The 16,647-nt window shown below is 40.3% G+C and overlaps 1 protein-coding gene across 1 annotated transcript in view; it reads right to left on the bottom strand.

Annotated features, from left to right (window-relative positions):
- WWC2 (WW and C2 domain containing 2) overlaps positions 1-16,647 on the bottom strand; it is a 957,428-nt gene that overhangs the window by 549,638 nt on the left and 391,143 nt on the right. Inside the window, exon 3 of the mRNA XM_086962466.1 lies at positions 2,802-3,005. Coding sequence (XP_086818592.1) covers positions 2,802-3,005 — 204 coding nt within the window. The remainder of the gene's footprint in view (positions 1-2,801; positions 3,006-16,647) is intronic.

Here is a 16,647-nt window from a genome sequence, read left to right as displayed (position 1 = left end):
CACTGAGATGCGTTTCTTAGATATAGTATGTGCTATTGGTAGATTTATGAGGGCAGTTAATGCAGTGTTTATTGAAAACAAGTAGATGTGTACTGTATTTTTAAGAACTGTATACCGGTTTTATTGAAATATAAGTTTTACCTGAACAACTTATTTATGGTTTTACTAGGTATAAATTACTATTATACATGTATTTGTAACCAAATGTTAATGCTGTACTGTTTAAAGGCCATTAGTCTAAATAAACACATCTTTGATTGATTGAGATGGACTGCAGTACGGGACATCAATGGAGAGCTTCTGATCTCATGGTACAATAAATATTATACTTCTAGGGCATCAAATGTGAAGTTTGAGGGGTCCTTAAAGATTTGCGGTCCCACAAACACGTTCAAGAAGAAAAAATGCAGAAAAGGCCAACAAACATAAATGATAGGGATGGCACAGCTGCTATGGTAGTCCTGGACTTACATCTGAATAAAAAGTAGATAAGGAGCATCGATAGGAGTTGGTTATGAAATCTAAAGATGCCTTGAAGCTAAGTATATATGACTGCTAACGATTGAGCCATCATTATGCCTGACTGGCACTCACCACTGCCCATTAGTAAACGCAGAAAAAGTTCTCAGAATCTGGATCTATATTGGGATCCACAGACAAGGCAGTGCACTGAAACTCACTGGGCCAAGGTCCGTAATTACCACTAGTGAGATTGATGTTTTGGAGTCTCTTTAGACTCTGCTGATTGTAAACAGGTTCCATTGAATTCTTCAATCTTGTCAATGAAAAAATATGGAATTTTGTTCACCATTTCTGAGTGATAATAATTATAGAAAATGATTTGTGTCGCCCTTATACGTACTCTGCTTCCAGTGCCAGTGTGTCCAGGCTCCTTGGAATATTTACAAGAGCCAAAAATCCTACAGCAATCAGGTAGAAGTTGGAAAGTCAAATATAGCCAAATGCACTCTCCAAAGAGGATTGGCCATGTTGTGCTTCCTATCTAAAGAAGACATTAAGTTTTAGCTATAAAGAGAAAGCTAGACATTTATAAAGCAGGGATAATCAAAAGGCATGCCATCTATTGTACTGAAAAGTTCAAATTTCTGGACACATGTAAAAAGGATACAAACTCTACTAAATGGGCTACATAAATGGACCAAGACGGGTTTGGTATCGATGGAGATCAATGGTACATAACCTCGAAGTTATAATGCTAGGCTCAAGTGCCATAGATGTTTTCTTCAGGAAAGGTAGGTGGTTCAGCCAGATAGCACATCAATGAGAAATGTGTGCCATGTCTTGAAATTCAGAACCTCCATGTTGCCAAACCCAAAAAAACAGAGGAAATACTCCTTGTCGCCTGAACTTCTATGTGATCACCAGACTGCAATTTTGGAAGTTCATTCCTTCAACAGTGTTACATAGTTGTATGAATTTCTCTCAAGACCAGGCTGGCCGTGTCAGGTGCTGGAGGAAGAATCCCACTAAATTAAATCTATTTATATTAGTATCTGAGCCAAGAGGATTAACAGTCCTTTGTTTACTCATTGGATGATTAACACAGAAATTAGAGGACACCTTGCTGTGATGTAACATGGGAATCGTTGATGGGTACGCCAGCGCTAAACCTGAAAAGATCTCAGAAGCTTTTATATGTGGCCACTTAGGCACCTCATAGCAGACTCTCATAAAATTCGACCATTTGGATACCTTTGACTAGGTTATGTTGTCCGTATTCTTTAGCATCTGTAGGTCACCTCAGGAGGACCTTACCAAACCCACCACCATGAAATTCAGTCACTCCCTACCTGCTCAAAGTCTAGAAAGAGAAAAACCAGGAGGATGTAAAAAAAACTGAGGATTTTCATTCAGTTTCCATGTGGCAATGTTTTTTCACTCCATTGACGCCACGATCAAAAGCTAGCTAGTCACTGAGTAAAAGTTACCTTAGCAACCCCAGACCATGAACATTACAAAGTGGGAACTGAAATCTCTGAGAACTATAGGGACATGCCTGGTATCTTTTGAAGCTGCAGACAACTAGGAAACAGTTTTTGCAAAAAACAGAGTTGTTTTAAAATGGATCTCCATTAGTGGTTGCCAGAGGTATCAGCTGCTAGTCATGGCCTGTCCTTTGGCATCCCTGGTACAGCCCATGCTGCCTTAGCTCTCCAAGTTTATTGAGGCAGCGGCATGGATAGAAAGACACAGGAGACCTTTCTCCTTTGTATAGTATGCCACTTCTATCCCCTTCCAAAGCCCCTAGAACACATACAACCCTGTAGAAGGGCTAAGAGTGGCAAAAAGGATCCACCATTTGAAATTATGGAGGGGAGGGGTACAAAGGTGTAGCTACCACTTTTACTAAAGCATTTTGGAGAATTAACATCACAGGTTTTGAACAAAACTTAAAAATGTGTGTGAGGTGCAACACTCTCTGCAGATGAACGTCCTGCCCCCTTTCCAAGAGGGAAAAAACGGTTCCACCATGAGCTAATAATTACATAGGAGGCAGAGCTGTGGCATGGCTGCTTGATCACATAAGGCCTCTTTTTAAAATATGTTGCACAATGACAGAAGCACTCAGGTACTTTGTGGAAAGGACACCCACTAGGCTTGAACAATATGGCCAAGATGGGTTTGCATTACAACAATTACCACAATATACCCAAACTACTGTGTTCTCCTTGAGGAACAAGCCGCATAATTCCGGTTTCCTTATCCGTGGTGTCCTCTATTTTCTACTCAATGGACCATTCATACAATGAAACCCTATTCTTCGGTCCCTACATACTTACAACTAGTCCGAGAGCTTGTTTTCTCTTTGTAGGCGTCGTTGAGGCGCACATACTCGTCCAAGGCCAGAGCCAGTCTCTGTTCTTTCACCTGGTACAGCTCCTTCTGTGTGCTGAGTGCATCCTGAGCCACCATCAGATAGTCTTTCAGCATGAGTTCTTGTTCTTTCCTCCATTGTTTCCGCGGATCTTCTATCTGTGTTGTTTCTAAAAAGCCAAAGCAACAATTTTGATGACTGCATAAAAAGTAAACTCTTATAAGAATAGGCAATGACTACTTTTACATACTATTTACACAACAGCCAATGCACTTTACTGATGAAGAGAGAACAAAAATCAAGTGAAATTAAAACTCATGCATCCAAGGGTACACAAAAAATAAGAATCGTGATGGGAATGCAATACGAAGTACACAAGTTGTTGTGTTTACTTAATCCCTGTACAGGCAATGTACCAGCACGCAGCTCGTGCTGGATGGGTTGTGACGTCAGTGCTTTCTGATCTGGAATGTCAGTGTACTTATGAATAAAAGCTTGATTCATCTTACCTGGCGGTGTTGTCATCTTTACATAAGTTTTATTTTTTTAAATGTGTGAGACATAAAGGAAGACACACAACCATGTTTTAAAATTTTTGTTCCATGAGGGCAACATAACATAACACAGACTGAGAACAAAAATCATGAAGATTGTACAGATGGGAGAGCAAAGGAGTCTCACCTATTTATTGGGGAAAGCATGATAGCAAAAAATAAAAAGTTCGAATGAATATCTTTAAAAACGTGTCACAAAACAGAATCAGCAAAAGGAAAAAAACGTTTTTTAAAAGTAGACATCAACGTGATGATCACCAGGTTTCAGATGGTATGGTATTTTTTGAGTTTTTTGGGCGAACAGCATTGCCAAGTTTTTTTTAAAAAGGCTTGTTGTTGAGACTAAATACATCATCAAAAAGTTAACAAGCGCATCAGTCACCATATCTGTGCATTTGTGTGGCATGATGCTGCAGCAGACATTTTTTTACTTTTCATTTACAGGTCCGAGATGTCAGACATCATCCTGGGGTGATAAATTTAAAAATAAAAGGTGTAATCAGTTTAGGTAGACCGTTTAGGGCAATATTTAGAATTTTTTTAAGGAATCCCCAGTCACTGGTAATGTTTATTGAGAGTCATTTTGAGCAAATTTGTATTAATCTTTTAAAGTAAATGAACCAGCCAACAAGTGTGTTGCCCCCTTCTTTGCACGCAGGCCTGGGCTATTTTCAAGGGAGAAAAGATTTATATATTGAAAATGTGAGTTTTCATATGAATACAATATTCAAACTTGGGGGGGGGGGGGGGGGGTGGCGTGGTTTGCGTGCCGAGGGAAAATGGCAGACCTTGTGTGAGCTCTGCCGCTACGTGGTACTCAATCTACATTTTAGTACCTCTTTCCTTGGTTTTGTGAGCGCTGAAAGACAGTTTCTTACCTCCAACGATGCGGTGCGTCTTAGGAACGATTTTTGGGTACCTGCATCTCGTCGCTGAGCCGCTTTCTATTTACGGTCAGGGATGCGAGCAGCCACCATTTTAGGTCGCTGCGCTCGCGTCTGAAGATCTGACGTGTTTATGCCGATTTTGAGGAGGAATTTACTTTTATAATTGCACACCACCGTTTTCTTGATGGAATGATGCTCTTTTATGCCCTCGAGGTCTACTTCATTTTTCCTGATGAATTGTGACCTTTGCTTCATGTGCATTTTTTTATAGACCACAATGTCTCTTACTCCTCAGCTTTTTCATTTATTTATTCAATGGTTGGAGGAAATGCTGCTACGCTATTCATTGGTGGTGCTGTATCTCTTTCAATCAATCGATCAATCAATCAAAGACATTTATCTCGCGCACTACCACCCGGAGGGTCTCAAGGGTCTTTTGAGATGCCTTCACTTTTACAAAGCGATCCATAATCCACGGCACTTCTATCCTGTCAGAGGCGCGGGTGGCCACCATTTAGGTCGCTGAGCTCGCGTATGTAATCCTGACTTGTGTTTTTACCGTTTCTGAGGAGGAACTTGCTATTATACATGCACGTCATTGTTTTCCTGCTCAACAGCTACCGCTTTGTGCCCTCAGTGCTTAATACAACCGGTTATCGGCAACATATGGCGGATTTGGTCTTTCACTCATTGTGCATTCTCTACAAATCTCAATGCTCCTCGCTCTTCACTCTTTCCACCTGCATATTCAATGGTTAGGGGAAATGCTGATGTATTTTCTTCTGGTGGTGCTGTTTTTCCTTTTGAGCTACCTCCACCTTTATTGAACTGCTCCTAATTCACGATACTCCTAACCTGTAAATGACGCGAGCTGCTGTATTTTTGGGCCACTGCGTCTGTGTATTACTAAGCTGTTAATGGCCAGCCGCTTTTGTTTTTCTCATTAATCAGCCATATTTTCATGCTCTTACCAGTAATATGAGGTCTTGGTGCAGCTATCTTGTTCAACTATTTTCAACATTTAGTTTTTGAGGAGCTTTACTTGAGGTTCAGCACTTTTACTACAATCTGGAGGATTGTTTCCATATGTTTACATCTTGAACACAACAATTAATATAAATATCCTAGTTTGGTTTTCCTACGGACCTTCCCTTTTGATACGACAACTGACCTCTGGTACAGCTTACAATGGCTAATGACAGTCACAATGCTAGATCCTCCATACCTGGGACAAAACCGAAAAAAAATAAAAACGACCCGCCTTCTCCCATTCAATCATCTCAGAACCGTTTTAGACTCTATACTTGATGAAGTTCGTGGTCTTCAACCTTTCATGTCTGCGACCAATGAAAAACTTAAACAGATTGAGGAACGATTGATTGTTATGGAAGGTAAAGTTTTGGAACTGGAACAACGCGTTCGCGATCTTCAGGATATTTCTTCAAAAGTCCCTCTACTTGAACAGGAAATACATAAGCTAAAAATCCATACGGAGGACCTTGAAAATCGAAATCGCAGAAATAATCTACGCCTTTATGGTCTTCAGGAAAATGTTGAGGGTCCTGATTTAGTTTCTTTTCTACAGAAATTCCTTCCAGAACTTCTAGAGCTTCAATTATCGGTAACTCCCCTCAATATACAAAGAGCTCACCGCCTGGGTCGTCTCAACTCTAACGCTACCAAACCACGTGGTATTTGCTTTTCCTTGCATTTACCGAATTGATGCATGTTCTAAAAGCTGTAAGACTTAAGCGTCGCCTTATCTGGTCTGGCCATAATATTTTCATCTCTCAGGATATCTCCAATGCCACTAACGCACATCGTAAAGAATTTTTAGCTCTACGTCCTCAACTGAGACATCTTAACATCCAATATGGCATCCTTCATCAATATCTCTGCAAGATTACGCATAATGGTCGATCACGCTCCTTTGATGATCCAGAAAATTTTAGACTGTACCTACAGAATATTTCTTCTAATGGAATGGATACCAATAATTGATTCTTCTATATTTTTGTTCAGGAATATTCCTCTTGACCTGCTTAGTATGTTTTAAAACATGATCTTATGTTATTTGTTTTTCTCTTTCCTAATGAGGTATTTCTTCTCTTTTTCCTCCTTTTTACCTGTTAATGAGGTCTGTGTCCTCTGGTGTCACTATGCTCCTATTGTTTCAACTTCTTCTTTCTTTTCAGATCTGGCTACTTTGCCTTGATCTGTTCACCTGTTTCTTGTTTCTACTTTCTTTCTCTTCTCTTCTTCCCCTTCTTTTCTCTGTTTTCCATCATATCTCACCTTTCGTCCTAACCTTTACTATATGTTTTTTTCCTAAAATTACCTTTATTTGTTCAACAATGGTATTTGTCATTGATTTATTGCAAGTATATGTTGGAACTGTGGGTTTTTTTGTAGCATTTTCAATATGTAAACCTCTTCTGTGGTGTGTTTTTTCTTGTAGGTGTACTCTTGCAGTGTATCAACTCCATCCGTGTTTTACCCTCCTATCCCTCCATTATGTGTAAGTTTGTTAAGTGGAACGTCCGTGGTCTTGGGAATCCAGTCAAAAGGCAAAAGGTACTGTCTCATTTATCCAAGCTTAACTCTCAGATTTCTTTTCTTCAAGAAACCCATTGTACTGAAGCAGAGTCCCTTAAGTTGAAAAGGAAATGGGTGGGTTAAGTTGTTTTTTCTCCTGCATCCAACAAAAAGGGGGGCGTTGCTATATTGTTTCATAAATCATTATTTGTGCAAATTCTATCAACACAAAATGATGATACTGGACGATGGGTAATGGCAAAGATTGTGTTACAAAATAAAACTTTAGTTTTACTAAATATTTATGGCCCTGTTAAACTAGATCTTAAATTTTGGAATGACATTACAATTTTACTTTCTTCAGTGGATTGTCCTAATATTATTGTCGCTGCTGATTTTAACCATTGGTTGGACCCCTTTTCTGATAGATTGTCCAAATGTAAATTTCATCCTGATAAATCTCATAAAGCTTTTCAATCGGCCATTGCCTCTCATTCATTGTATGATGCTTGGAAGACTTGTAACCCTGATGTGCTTGAATATACTTTTTTTTCTCAATGTACATCACACTGGCTCTAGAATTGATTATATTCTGGTCAGTAAATCCCTGCTTCCTTCGATTCAAAATTCAGAAATTAGTTCCATTTTCATATCTGACCATGCACCTGTTCACGCTGTACTAGACCTTTCACTTACCTCTTCTCAATTTAGTTGATGGAAACTTAATCATTTTTTATTATCAGATAATGTTTTTATTAAAGAACTACCACTTTTATTAATGAATTTTTTTGTTTCAACAACCCATTAGACACTTCTGTTCCTAACAATTTGGATGCCTTCAAGGCCTCTTTTCGAGCCTTTAACATTTCTCATGTCTCGAAAAAAAAGAAAGTCACAAGGAAAAAATATGAGGATCAATTACAAAGACTTAGAACATATGTATTTTACTTCTCAATCATCTTCCGCCCTTCATGAATGGATTAAAGCAAAAGCTGATCTTAACAAACTGGCAACAATTGAAGCTTGTAATATTCTGCTTAAAATCAAATCTAAATATAATGGAGGTCAGAATAAAGCGGGTAAGATGTTAGCTAATTATTTGAAAATTAAATCGAAAAATAAAAACATTGGTCCTATCCTTAATGAATCTACTAAATAACTAGTCTCATCAGAGTACAATCGATGTATCCACTTCGATGTATACGTCCTGATTGGCTTGGAGCACACAACTGCTGAAGTCATCCACGACATCGCGATTATCAGAGAGTATGGCCCTTTCATACCAGTGTCCTGTCTGTACTCGGCCTAGGAAGGATTCAACTGTTCAAAACGAGAGCTGCTGGAGTGAGCTGCCACACAAAAAGTGCTGAAGACATAAGGTTCTAAGCGAGGCTGCGGCCCTAACAGCTCAGAACTAAGTTGCCACCATAGGAGCAGGACCACGCTACGCATGCATCCAGCACTCACCCGACTGCAACTCCCAGAGGTGTCGACTATGGGACTGTGGGTCTTGAGACCTGTGTGTGAATGGGAGACTGAAATGCAGGATGAGGCCTGCTGAATGAATTAAGATTTTTTAAGAACATCCCCTAAAGTAAAAACAAACAAAGCTGTGTGGCGCTTTTATACCTTAGGGTGATTGATTGAACTGCACCCATGTCTAGCAAGCACTGTTTCCCAGATAAGGTGACAGGGATTATAGATGCTGGGGAACTCCGCTACAAGGGCTGGGTACTGAAAGGTGTAACATCTCAAAATCACATCCAGGATTTTAAGCTTGTGTTGCATTCTCCTGAATGTGCTGCACAGTATTAAGTAAAGTACTATCTTATATTCAAAACACAGATACTGGAAAATACATAATTGTGCCAGTTGGACTGATCGCTTAGATCTTGTTCCCCTCTTCACTACTCCCCGAGAAGCCTTTGACTGCTCGCCCTCGCTGACCTGAGAGTCAACTGCAGAAAGGGAGTACCCGCCCATCTTTCAGAGCCACAGTGGGAAGGATCCCAGGATGGCTAATATACTCAACCACCACAGGTTGAGGCCCAGTATCTATTGATTGCCCTGTGGAGCCTCCCAACACCAACCGGGATCTGACAACAGGTGAATAAAAGGGTCCACAAACATGAATATACACTTCAATTTCAAGTCATTGGCAAAGGAAATGAGACCACTCCAAAATTAAATCTATGGGAGCTGTGAGAGATAGAGGAAACAGAGGTAGTGATTGTTGGCTGCAAACTGGTATTACGCAACATTTGACTGGTTTCTGTGATACACATAAGAAATGCAAGAAGAAAATCTAAAATGTTAGTAGCTAATTCCAATTACTTAAATGGGTTAATACAGGAGAATAGAAAAAAAAGAAGAAGAAAACAAACCACCATTGCTGGCACATAGTCATTACCTCCAGCACTATCTTAAATGTTGCTGATAGCTCTTGAACAATTACGTTCACATTCAGATGAAAACAGAGGGATTGCGAAAGTCCCATTAGAATTCAGTCTCAGAAAAGGGCTCATCTAATTGTCTAGCATTTTAAAAACGGTATTAGGCACGCAGATAAAAATACAAATGGCGTAAATATGAGACAAGCATGAAAATAAGCAGGGATCTCATAAATGTACAACGCCAGTGATTCTTCATTCTCACATCAACAGCTCAGCTCACCACAGTGCCAATGTACATAATAATAAGCAAATACTGACACAAGATTTGGCAGCATTTATTGTGCATCTCAGTCATTACATGACTATGCACACACAAACATGTGCACGCATCCTTTCCGTTATTCAAGTCCCTACATTAATAAATGGCTTGGACGTTTAAACTGCAAATCCACTCAGTGAAAATTTCATTTTAACAATGTTTGGAAAAATTGTAACAATTAATCCAATTTATACTGAAAGATACATCGAAACATGTTTTGCATCTGTGTGGGTATGCTAGCATGGGGGAAGTCGCTCTCTCAACGATGGCTTTTTCTGGTGAGCTTTCTGCTATCATCTGGCATAAACTTAGATGGAAGATGCCTGTAGTGATTTCAGCGCAGGTACAGGGAACAAGGGTTTGACAGACAGGGTGACCTGTCATATGTGTGACAGAGTATCCTGTTCATCAAACTCTAAATCAGACACTTAGTCACTTTTTGGGAAGTGACAAATCCTTTTGCAAGTCAAGGCTGGGAACTGTAGAGGGACAAAGCTCGACAAGGCCAGGTACCAATACCACAAGGTCCTGCTGAGCCTGTTTTCACTGTGTAAGCTGTTTTCAATGCAGACAAAGTCTCAGAGGGGAATGAACGTGATCTTCTTGTCCCATTCCTTCCTGGGTAATCTCTGCACCTTGCCTCTGTTCTGTAGAGGGGGAAATTACTAAATCACAGTTTTATCAAACTGCTAGGAATGTTCCTACTGGTCAGTTGTACAGCCAAAAGACCACTGGGTGTGGTTTTATGCACCAGATCTCTCTCAAACTCAGTTTCCTGCAGGGTACAGCCCTGTGTGGTCAGCTGGTCCCCCTTAGAGTCAAGAGTCTTTCTGCTTTTAGTGTCCCTGAAGCAGACTACAAAAGGCCAATACAGTGACCATTAGAAAGTAGGTCTAGTCCTTCGTTACCAGCAGGAAATAGCAGCCCTTGAGCTCTTGAGCAAGTAACCTTCTTCCAGTAAGGGTCGCTTCTTCCAGGGTTTTCGTCTTCTGGTGGTGTCTTCTGAGGTCCAGAAATCTTCTGAGGACGTGGTTATACATTTATCCTGTGCACTCCCCAGATACTGGAGAAACTCTGCTACCAACGTCAACTGTATTCTGCATTTTCACTTTCCTTTTGCAGCACTTCCTCTTTGCCCTACTGTAAATTTACCCAGAAAATGGCAGAGCCTTACCTCTTCAGCTACGCACAATCCTATTTAGAGGAGGGCTCCTTCAACCTGGAAGTATCCAAATTGTTTCTCTCCCCCGCTGTGACTAAAGGCTGAATATCTTGGAGGGTCCTGTGAACGAATAAGAGAAGCCCTCCCCAGCATCTCCAAGTAAAAAGACGTAGTGCTAAGGCTGTCCGTTGTTCTGCCAACTGTTATTGTCCACTACCAGACCCTTTATAAGTAGTCAGTAGTTAACACTCCTGTCCTTCCTGGCCTGAAAGGCAGGCCATCGTCTTCGAGACAGAGTCGTTAACTCTTCCAACCAAGATTGTTTATTCCATCTCTTGAGGTGAGAAGAATGCCAAACATCATTTTAAACCATTTCTGGATCATATATGCGGGTAAAGTAAAAACATGCTACATTCAACATATGACAGGTGCATATCTACAGGCCCCTGAGTGTCCTAAATAGGGTAAACAGGGAATTCCAATCACAAATATTTGGTGGCAAGCACAGGTGCTTTACTTCTGTTTAGCAGTGATAAATGCCAGCAAAACTAAGGAAATAATTGGGGACCGAAAAAAATTACGTCATTCCCTACATCTCACTTCTTATTCCTCAATAAGCTTTGGTCACCCACTCCTATGCTTTACAACCAAAACAAGAGATGGTCTAGTCCTCTTAAAAAGAAGATGTAAGTACCTAGTTCTCCTCGAGACCTAAAACATACATCATGCCTAATTAGGAATCGTTGCCAGCTGGTTTAAGTACTAGCTGAGGCTTTCGAATGACACCTACACCTGTGTAGAATGACCCAATTGTTGCAGACGAGATGGGAGATTCAACTAGTCAACCAGCAGTGTTGAACAGACAATGGAGTGGGGCTACTTCACAGACTTGGATGTACCATGTGATCCCCTCTGCTATGCAATCGCTACTTTAGCTTGGACACTGCCTTGCATGAGGGCCTTATCTTGTTCACACTGATGGTTAAGGTTTACAAAGGAGCTGAAGGGAAGAAGATAGTATGCCTCAACAGGCAGATTCCTGCAACGAATGGACATCTGCATATGCTAAAATTGCAAACTTTATGCAAACCACTAACTTCTCATCTCCCAAAGCAAAATAATATATTGAAATGGTAGTACAACAAACATCTGTCCCTTTACCCCTGACGCCAGTTGCAATATACATCCCAAAAGGGACTTCGGGGACGGATATGGAAAGAAAGTATGTAATGGTTTCCATGATGCCCGTATTGTCATTTGCTGGCAGACAGCAGGTGAATTCGGCAACCATTCATTGCTTTGCAACCACATGAGCAGTGAGAAAACATTGATTCTTATCTTTCAAACCTCAAGCAAGAGTGGAACATCTGTATGCCACCCATCTTTATTATGCGCCTAAGGACTCACAATGTGTGCATTGCGAGTCACACTGACAAATGTGTCCTGCAATGCACTTCGATACTCCGCATTTTTCTTTTTTTACCCTCCTCAAAGCCTACTACTTTGTGCCGTGAAGGATCTGCAAGGGAAACAGAGTATAATATATAAGGCACCTTATTTTTTTGCGAAAATAAAGTTTTTAGGTTTGATTAATCTTTTACTTTTTAAGAGAGGCATCATACCTTTTAAGTAATCTGAAACAATCTAACATATTGAACTTGCATATCAATGTCATCATTATGAGAACACATCAAGATGTAGCAAACAAACAGAGTACAATACAGAAGTGGTAATTTTGTAACTGCATGGCATTACAGCTGTACTTGGCTCTCTGCAAAAAACCTGGGGAATAACTTGTGTCAGTACACTTATTGCTGATTATGATGCAGGCTCTTACTGTAGATTACCACTGTTTATTTAGTGATGGTAATAGGGAGAATCAGCTGAAAAGGTACAGCATATTTTTACTAATACGCTGCAATACCTTCTAAATCTGTGGCGGAGTTTGAATCCGTGATTTCAGCTCAGCAGATGACTCAAATGGATCATGCAGTATTCAGGCAAAATTCTTTATTTGCGTGGATACTTAAACCCCAACAGCAAAAATACAACCAGGCCCATCTAATCATTACATTTCTGTACCAAGTGCACCAAAAATAGGTTTTACTTAGGTTCACATTTCTAATGGCTTGGTCTCTATAAGGAGTGACTGATTTAATCCGAATTTCTTTGATATAGTATCATACCACTCTTTTCTCCCGATTCTTAAATGCCATTGTTCATTTTCTTTCTGGTATTTCCACAGGTGCGTCTACACTGGCTGGCTCAAAGATGCCCATACTGTTGTTTGCGGACGACGCTCAGTTGATCTCCTAGCGACCTGCAGCGAGCACTGTCACGCTTTGAGGACTTCTGCAAACGGGGGCCTGGAGATCAATGTTTCAAAAATGAAAGGGCACCATGGTCCTTAGCTGTTGGTCCACTCGAGAGGGCAGAGGTTTTTAATTATCCAGGTGTCACTATGACAACTACGCCGTGGAAAGCCCATATAGATAAAATGTCCCTTAAGTACAGGCAAACCTCTGGAGGAATTCATAAAGAGCATAATAGTTCATTTAGCAAACCAATAGCATCTGCACTCCAGATATACAACGCAAAAGTATTTGGCTCAGCACTATATGCCTCAGAATTATGGGGGTCACAAACATCTCCTTCCAAACTAACACAGAACAACATTTTGAGATGTTTGGCACACCTTGCCCCCTGTACTCCTGCTAAACCCCTGATGTACGACATGGGTGGAAAGACAGTATCTAGGAAAATAAGGCTGTGCCCATTACTATTCTGGCAAAGGCTATGTGCAACGCCTGAACTGGTCCACTACACAGCTTCCCTAAAGGAAGCGATGGATGCAAACTTCTACAATAAAATAGAATGGCTCCAGAATTTTTTTTAACCTTTATTGGCCGTAGGAATGAGGGAACTATGGGAAAACTGGTCTCGTCTACCAACTCCATCAACATAGTAGTTGAAAAAGAACTACTGGTCCTGGATAACCCATAATGAGCTTCTGAAGACGCAAGGCTCTTCATTGACCGGGAGGTTCTTTGATTTCAAAAGCTGCAGTTTACTTGAACCTAATTGGGGTATTATTACCCTGCCACTTGATTGGAAACTCTATTTTCAATTCAGGGTAGGCACACTCCCAGTAAAATCATTCACCAAATAAATGGCCTCAAATAGGGACCCGTTATAACCTGCATGCCAAACCTCATTAGAAACAATAGCACATGTACTGTTTGTCTGCCAGGGCTATGCTAGCCTACGCCAACGATGGATCAAACCTCTTTGCTGGCTACTGGGCACACAATGCAGCTCTACAGCGCTAAGAATCTTAAGGTTGGATCCCTGACAACTGCTCCATTGCCAATTTTCTTTGCCGATTCTGGCTATGAAAAACTAGGCTCCTCACCCCATAATATACTGAAGTTTCACTAGTTTGGCTGCAATTTCTATTCTTATGCTTATCTTCTAGGTCTCTTTTTTTAGATTTCTTAAGGTTGTCTCACTGTTATGGCTCTGTTTGTACGACACATGAATTGCTTCTTTTTCTTTATTTTAATACAGAGCAACAACAACCTTTTTTGATTATGAGCATTATTAAAGTTTGTATTTCGATGTATGCAGTGATGCCGTGGCTCTCATCCAAGAATACATTTATATATATTGTCTAGTCAAAACTTTTTACAGCTTATCTTATTTTAACTGTTTAGGTTGTCTCTTTTATGGTCTCTGTTTGTAAGCAACAAGATAGTGAATATAGGATTTTATAAACCACAGGCCAACAGTGATGTATTTAGACTTTGCCTCATCATCAAGCACTGCTTTGTGCGTGTATGCTGTGATGCATTAGCTTTCATACAAGAATCTATGTATAGCTTTTACAGTTGAAATGTTTATTCTCTTCTATGTGATGTATGTACTACTGCTATTTCTACTGTTTTTATGGCCCGGTGCCGAAATAAAGCTATTTTGATGATAATGTTATACTGCAAGCAGTAACCTTGTGTTTTTCCAGCGATACATTAACCAGGTCAAACTTAGTGATTTTTGGCACAATGTACAAAGCCCTTTTTTGGCTGTAAACCCTCGCAATTCACAAAATCACAGGGTTTGCAATCACAAAAGGGCTTTTCTTAATATACAAAGGCCTTTTTACAAGTGGGAATATTCTTTCTGACTCGCTAAAAGAATTGTGCAATCCTTTAAGAAATTCAAATAGGTGCGGGGGGGGGGGGGGCATGAAAAGCGCATTCCCACTTCGATTTGCAGTTTGGAAAGGAATGTATCAATGTTGTGTGACTGCAACTGCAATCACAAACAATTGATGAGTTATCAACACCTAAATTGGCTTGGTAACTGATTCGCAAAAGTGAAGGTGGCCCCTTTGCGAATAATGTGTCAGTGACCTTGGGGAAAACAGGCAGTTTTGCAGACGACCTGCCTGCCTGCTCCTCCTCCTCATGTCTTCCCAAAGAGGAAACATTTATGTTTTTTAAGCAGCACAGGTCCTTTTAATGGAAATGGATTGCTTTTGGAAAAGTGATTCAGTTTTCGAAAAGCAAATGCCGGGATTGAGGTTTGGGGTCCCTTGTGCGGCTCATGCCCTGCAATGGCAGCTATTCACAGGGACCCCAATTTTGCGCTGCCTAATTTAACAGGTCCTAACTTGTGGAATTTCATATGTGTATAAAACACCGGATGCATGGTAAATCCAATTCCATAGGTGAATAGTCATAATGGCCTGGTAACTAAATATCCTGAAATTACCTAAACACCCATCATATGTAATCCCAGATGCGAAATTACTGCATTACAATTACTGTGCACTCATAATGAAGACCTTCGTATCAACTCTTGCAATGGCTGCTTCCCAAAAAACTTTTAAGGGACTGCATACTTTTTGCAGCACTGTTCATTGGTTGGCCATCACTATTAAAGTAGAATAGATATATAAACCTCAGCACTTCTCTTCAATTATTATATTAATTCATACAGTTGTTTACACAAGTCAATTTGAAGTACCAGTAGGACATCGTATTGAGTCCACTGGTTATTTTCTAGTTTTAGTAGTCACATGGTCTTGGGCTATGATATGCCCCTTGTTTTTTTGTGAAACTCCCTTGCAGCACAGTCTTCCCTGATTTAACACACAGGGCGTAGTCTAGGACCAAGTGACTACTAAAACAAGAAAATAACCAGTGGACTCAATACGAAAAATAAGTGACGCGGTCTTCTGTCCTAACAGAAATCTAGAACATACTTAGGGAAAGACGATTCCCACACCAAAGACTTGGACACTTCTACTTAATTTCTGGGTCGTCCATGTAATACAATGACTGAAGCCTTGAAAAAGTTTCTATGAAACGAAACACCTGTCGACTGCCGGTTCAACGCTTAAGGATTGTCACACCAAACTGTCTATTCCTGATTATATTGTCATTGGTTTTTAAATTTGTGATTCAAGATTCTGTTATATATTCATATTAAATTGATACGGCAAAAACTGAATGATGTCCTGCTGGTACTTCAAATTGACTTGTGTAAACAACTGTATGAATTAATATAATACTTGAACAGGAGTGCCGAGGTTTATATAACTATTCTACGTTTTCACTGGGTGAAAATGGGCTTCAGTGCTTTGGCACCTTAGGTAGTGGGGAACAGTCATCTAAACCTTGAGGGGCACCAATGTTATGTTAAAAAGTTTATACCGCGCACGTACACCGAGACGGTTTCTTGGCGCTCATAACAAACATAGCTAGCCAGGGCAGAAGTGTTACTCAAAGGCCACCTTGAAAAGGTGGGTTTTCAGGGTTTTGCGGAACAACTCATATGAGGGACAATGGCGAAAGGAAGAAGGGAGGGAGTTCCAGAAAGAGGGGCCAAGAAAAGAGAAGCATAAACCACCGTGTTTTTTACGGCGGAATGATGGTGTGCAAAGGAAATTATCGGCAGAAG

The sequence above is a fragment of the Lissotriton vulgaris genome, chromosome 3_1 (assembly GCF_964263255.1).
Source record: "Lissotriton vulgaris chromosome 3_1, aLisVul1.2, whole genome shotgun sequence".
NCBI lineage: Eukaryota > Metazoa > Chordata > Amphibia > Caudata > Salamandridae > Lissotriton > Lissotriton vulgaris.
This window is presented reverse-complemented; position numbering and strand designations above follow the sequence as displayed.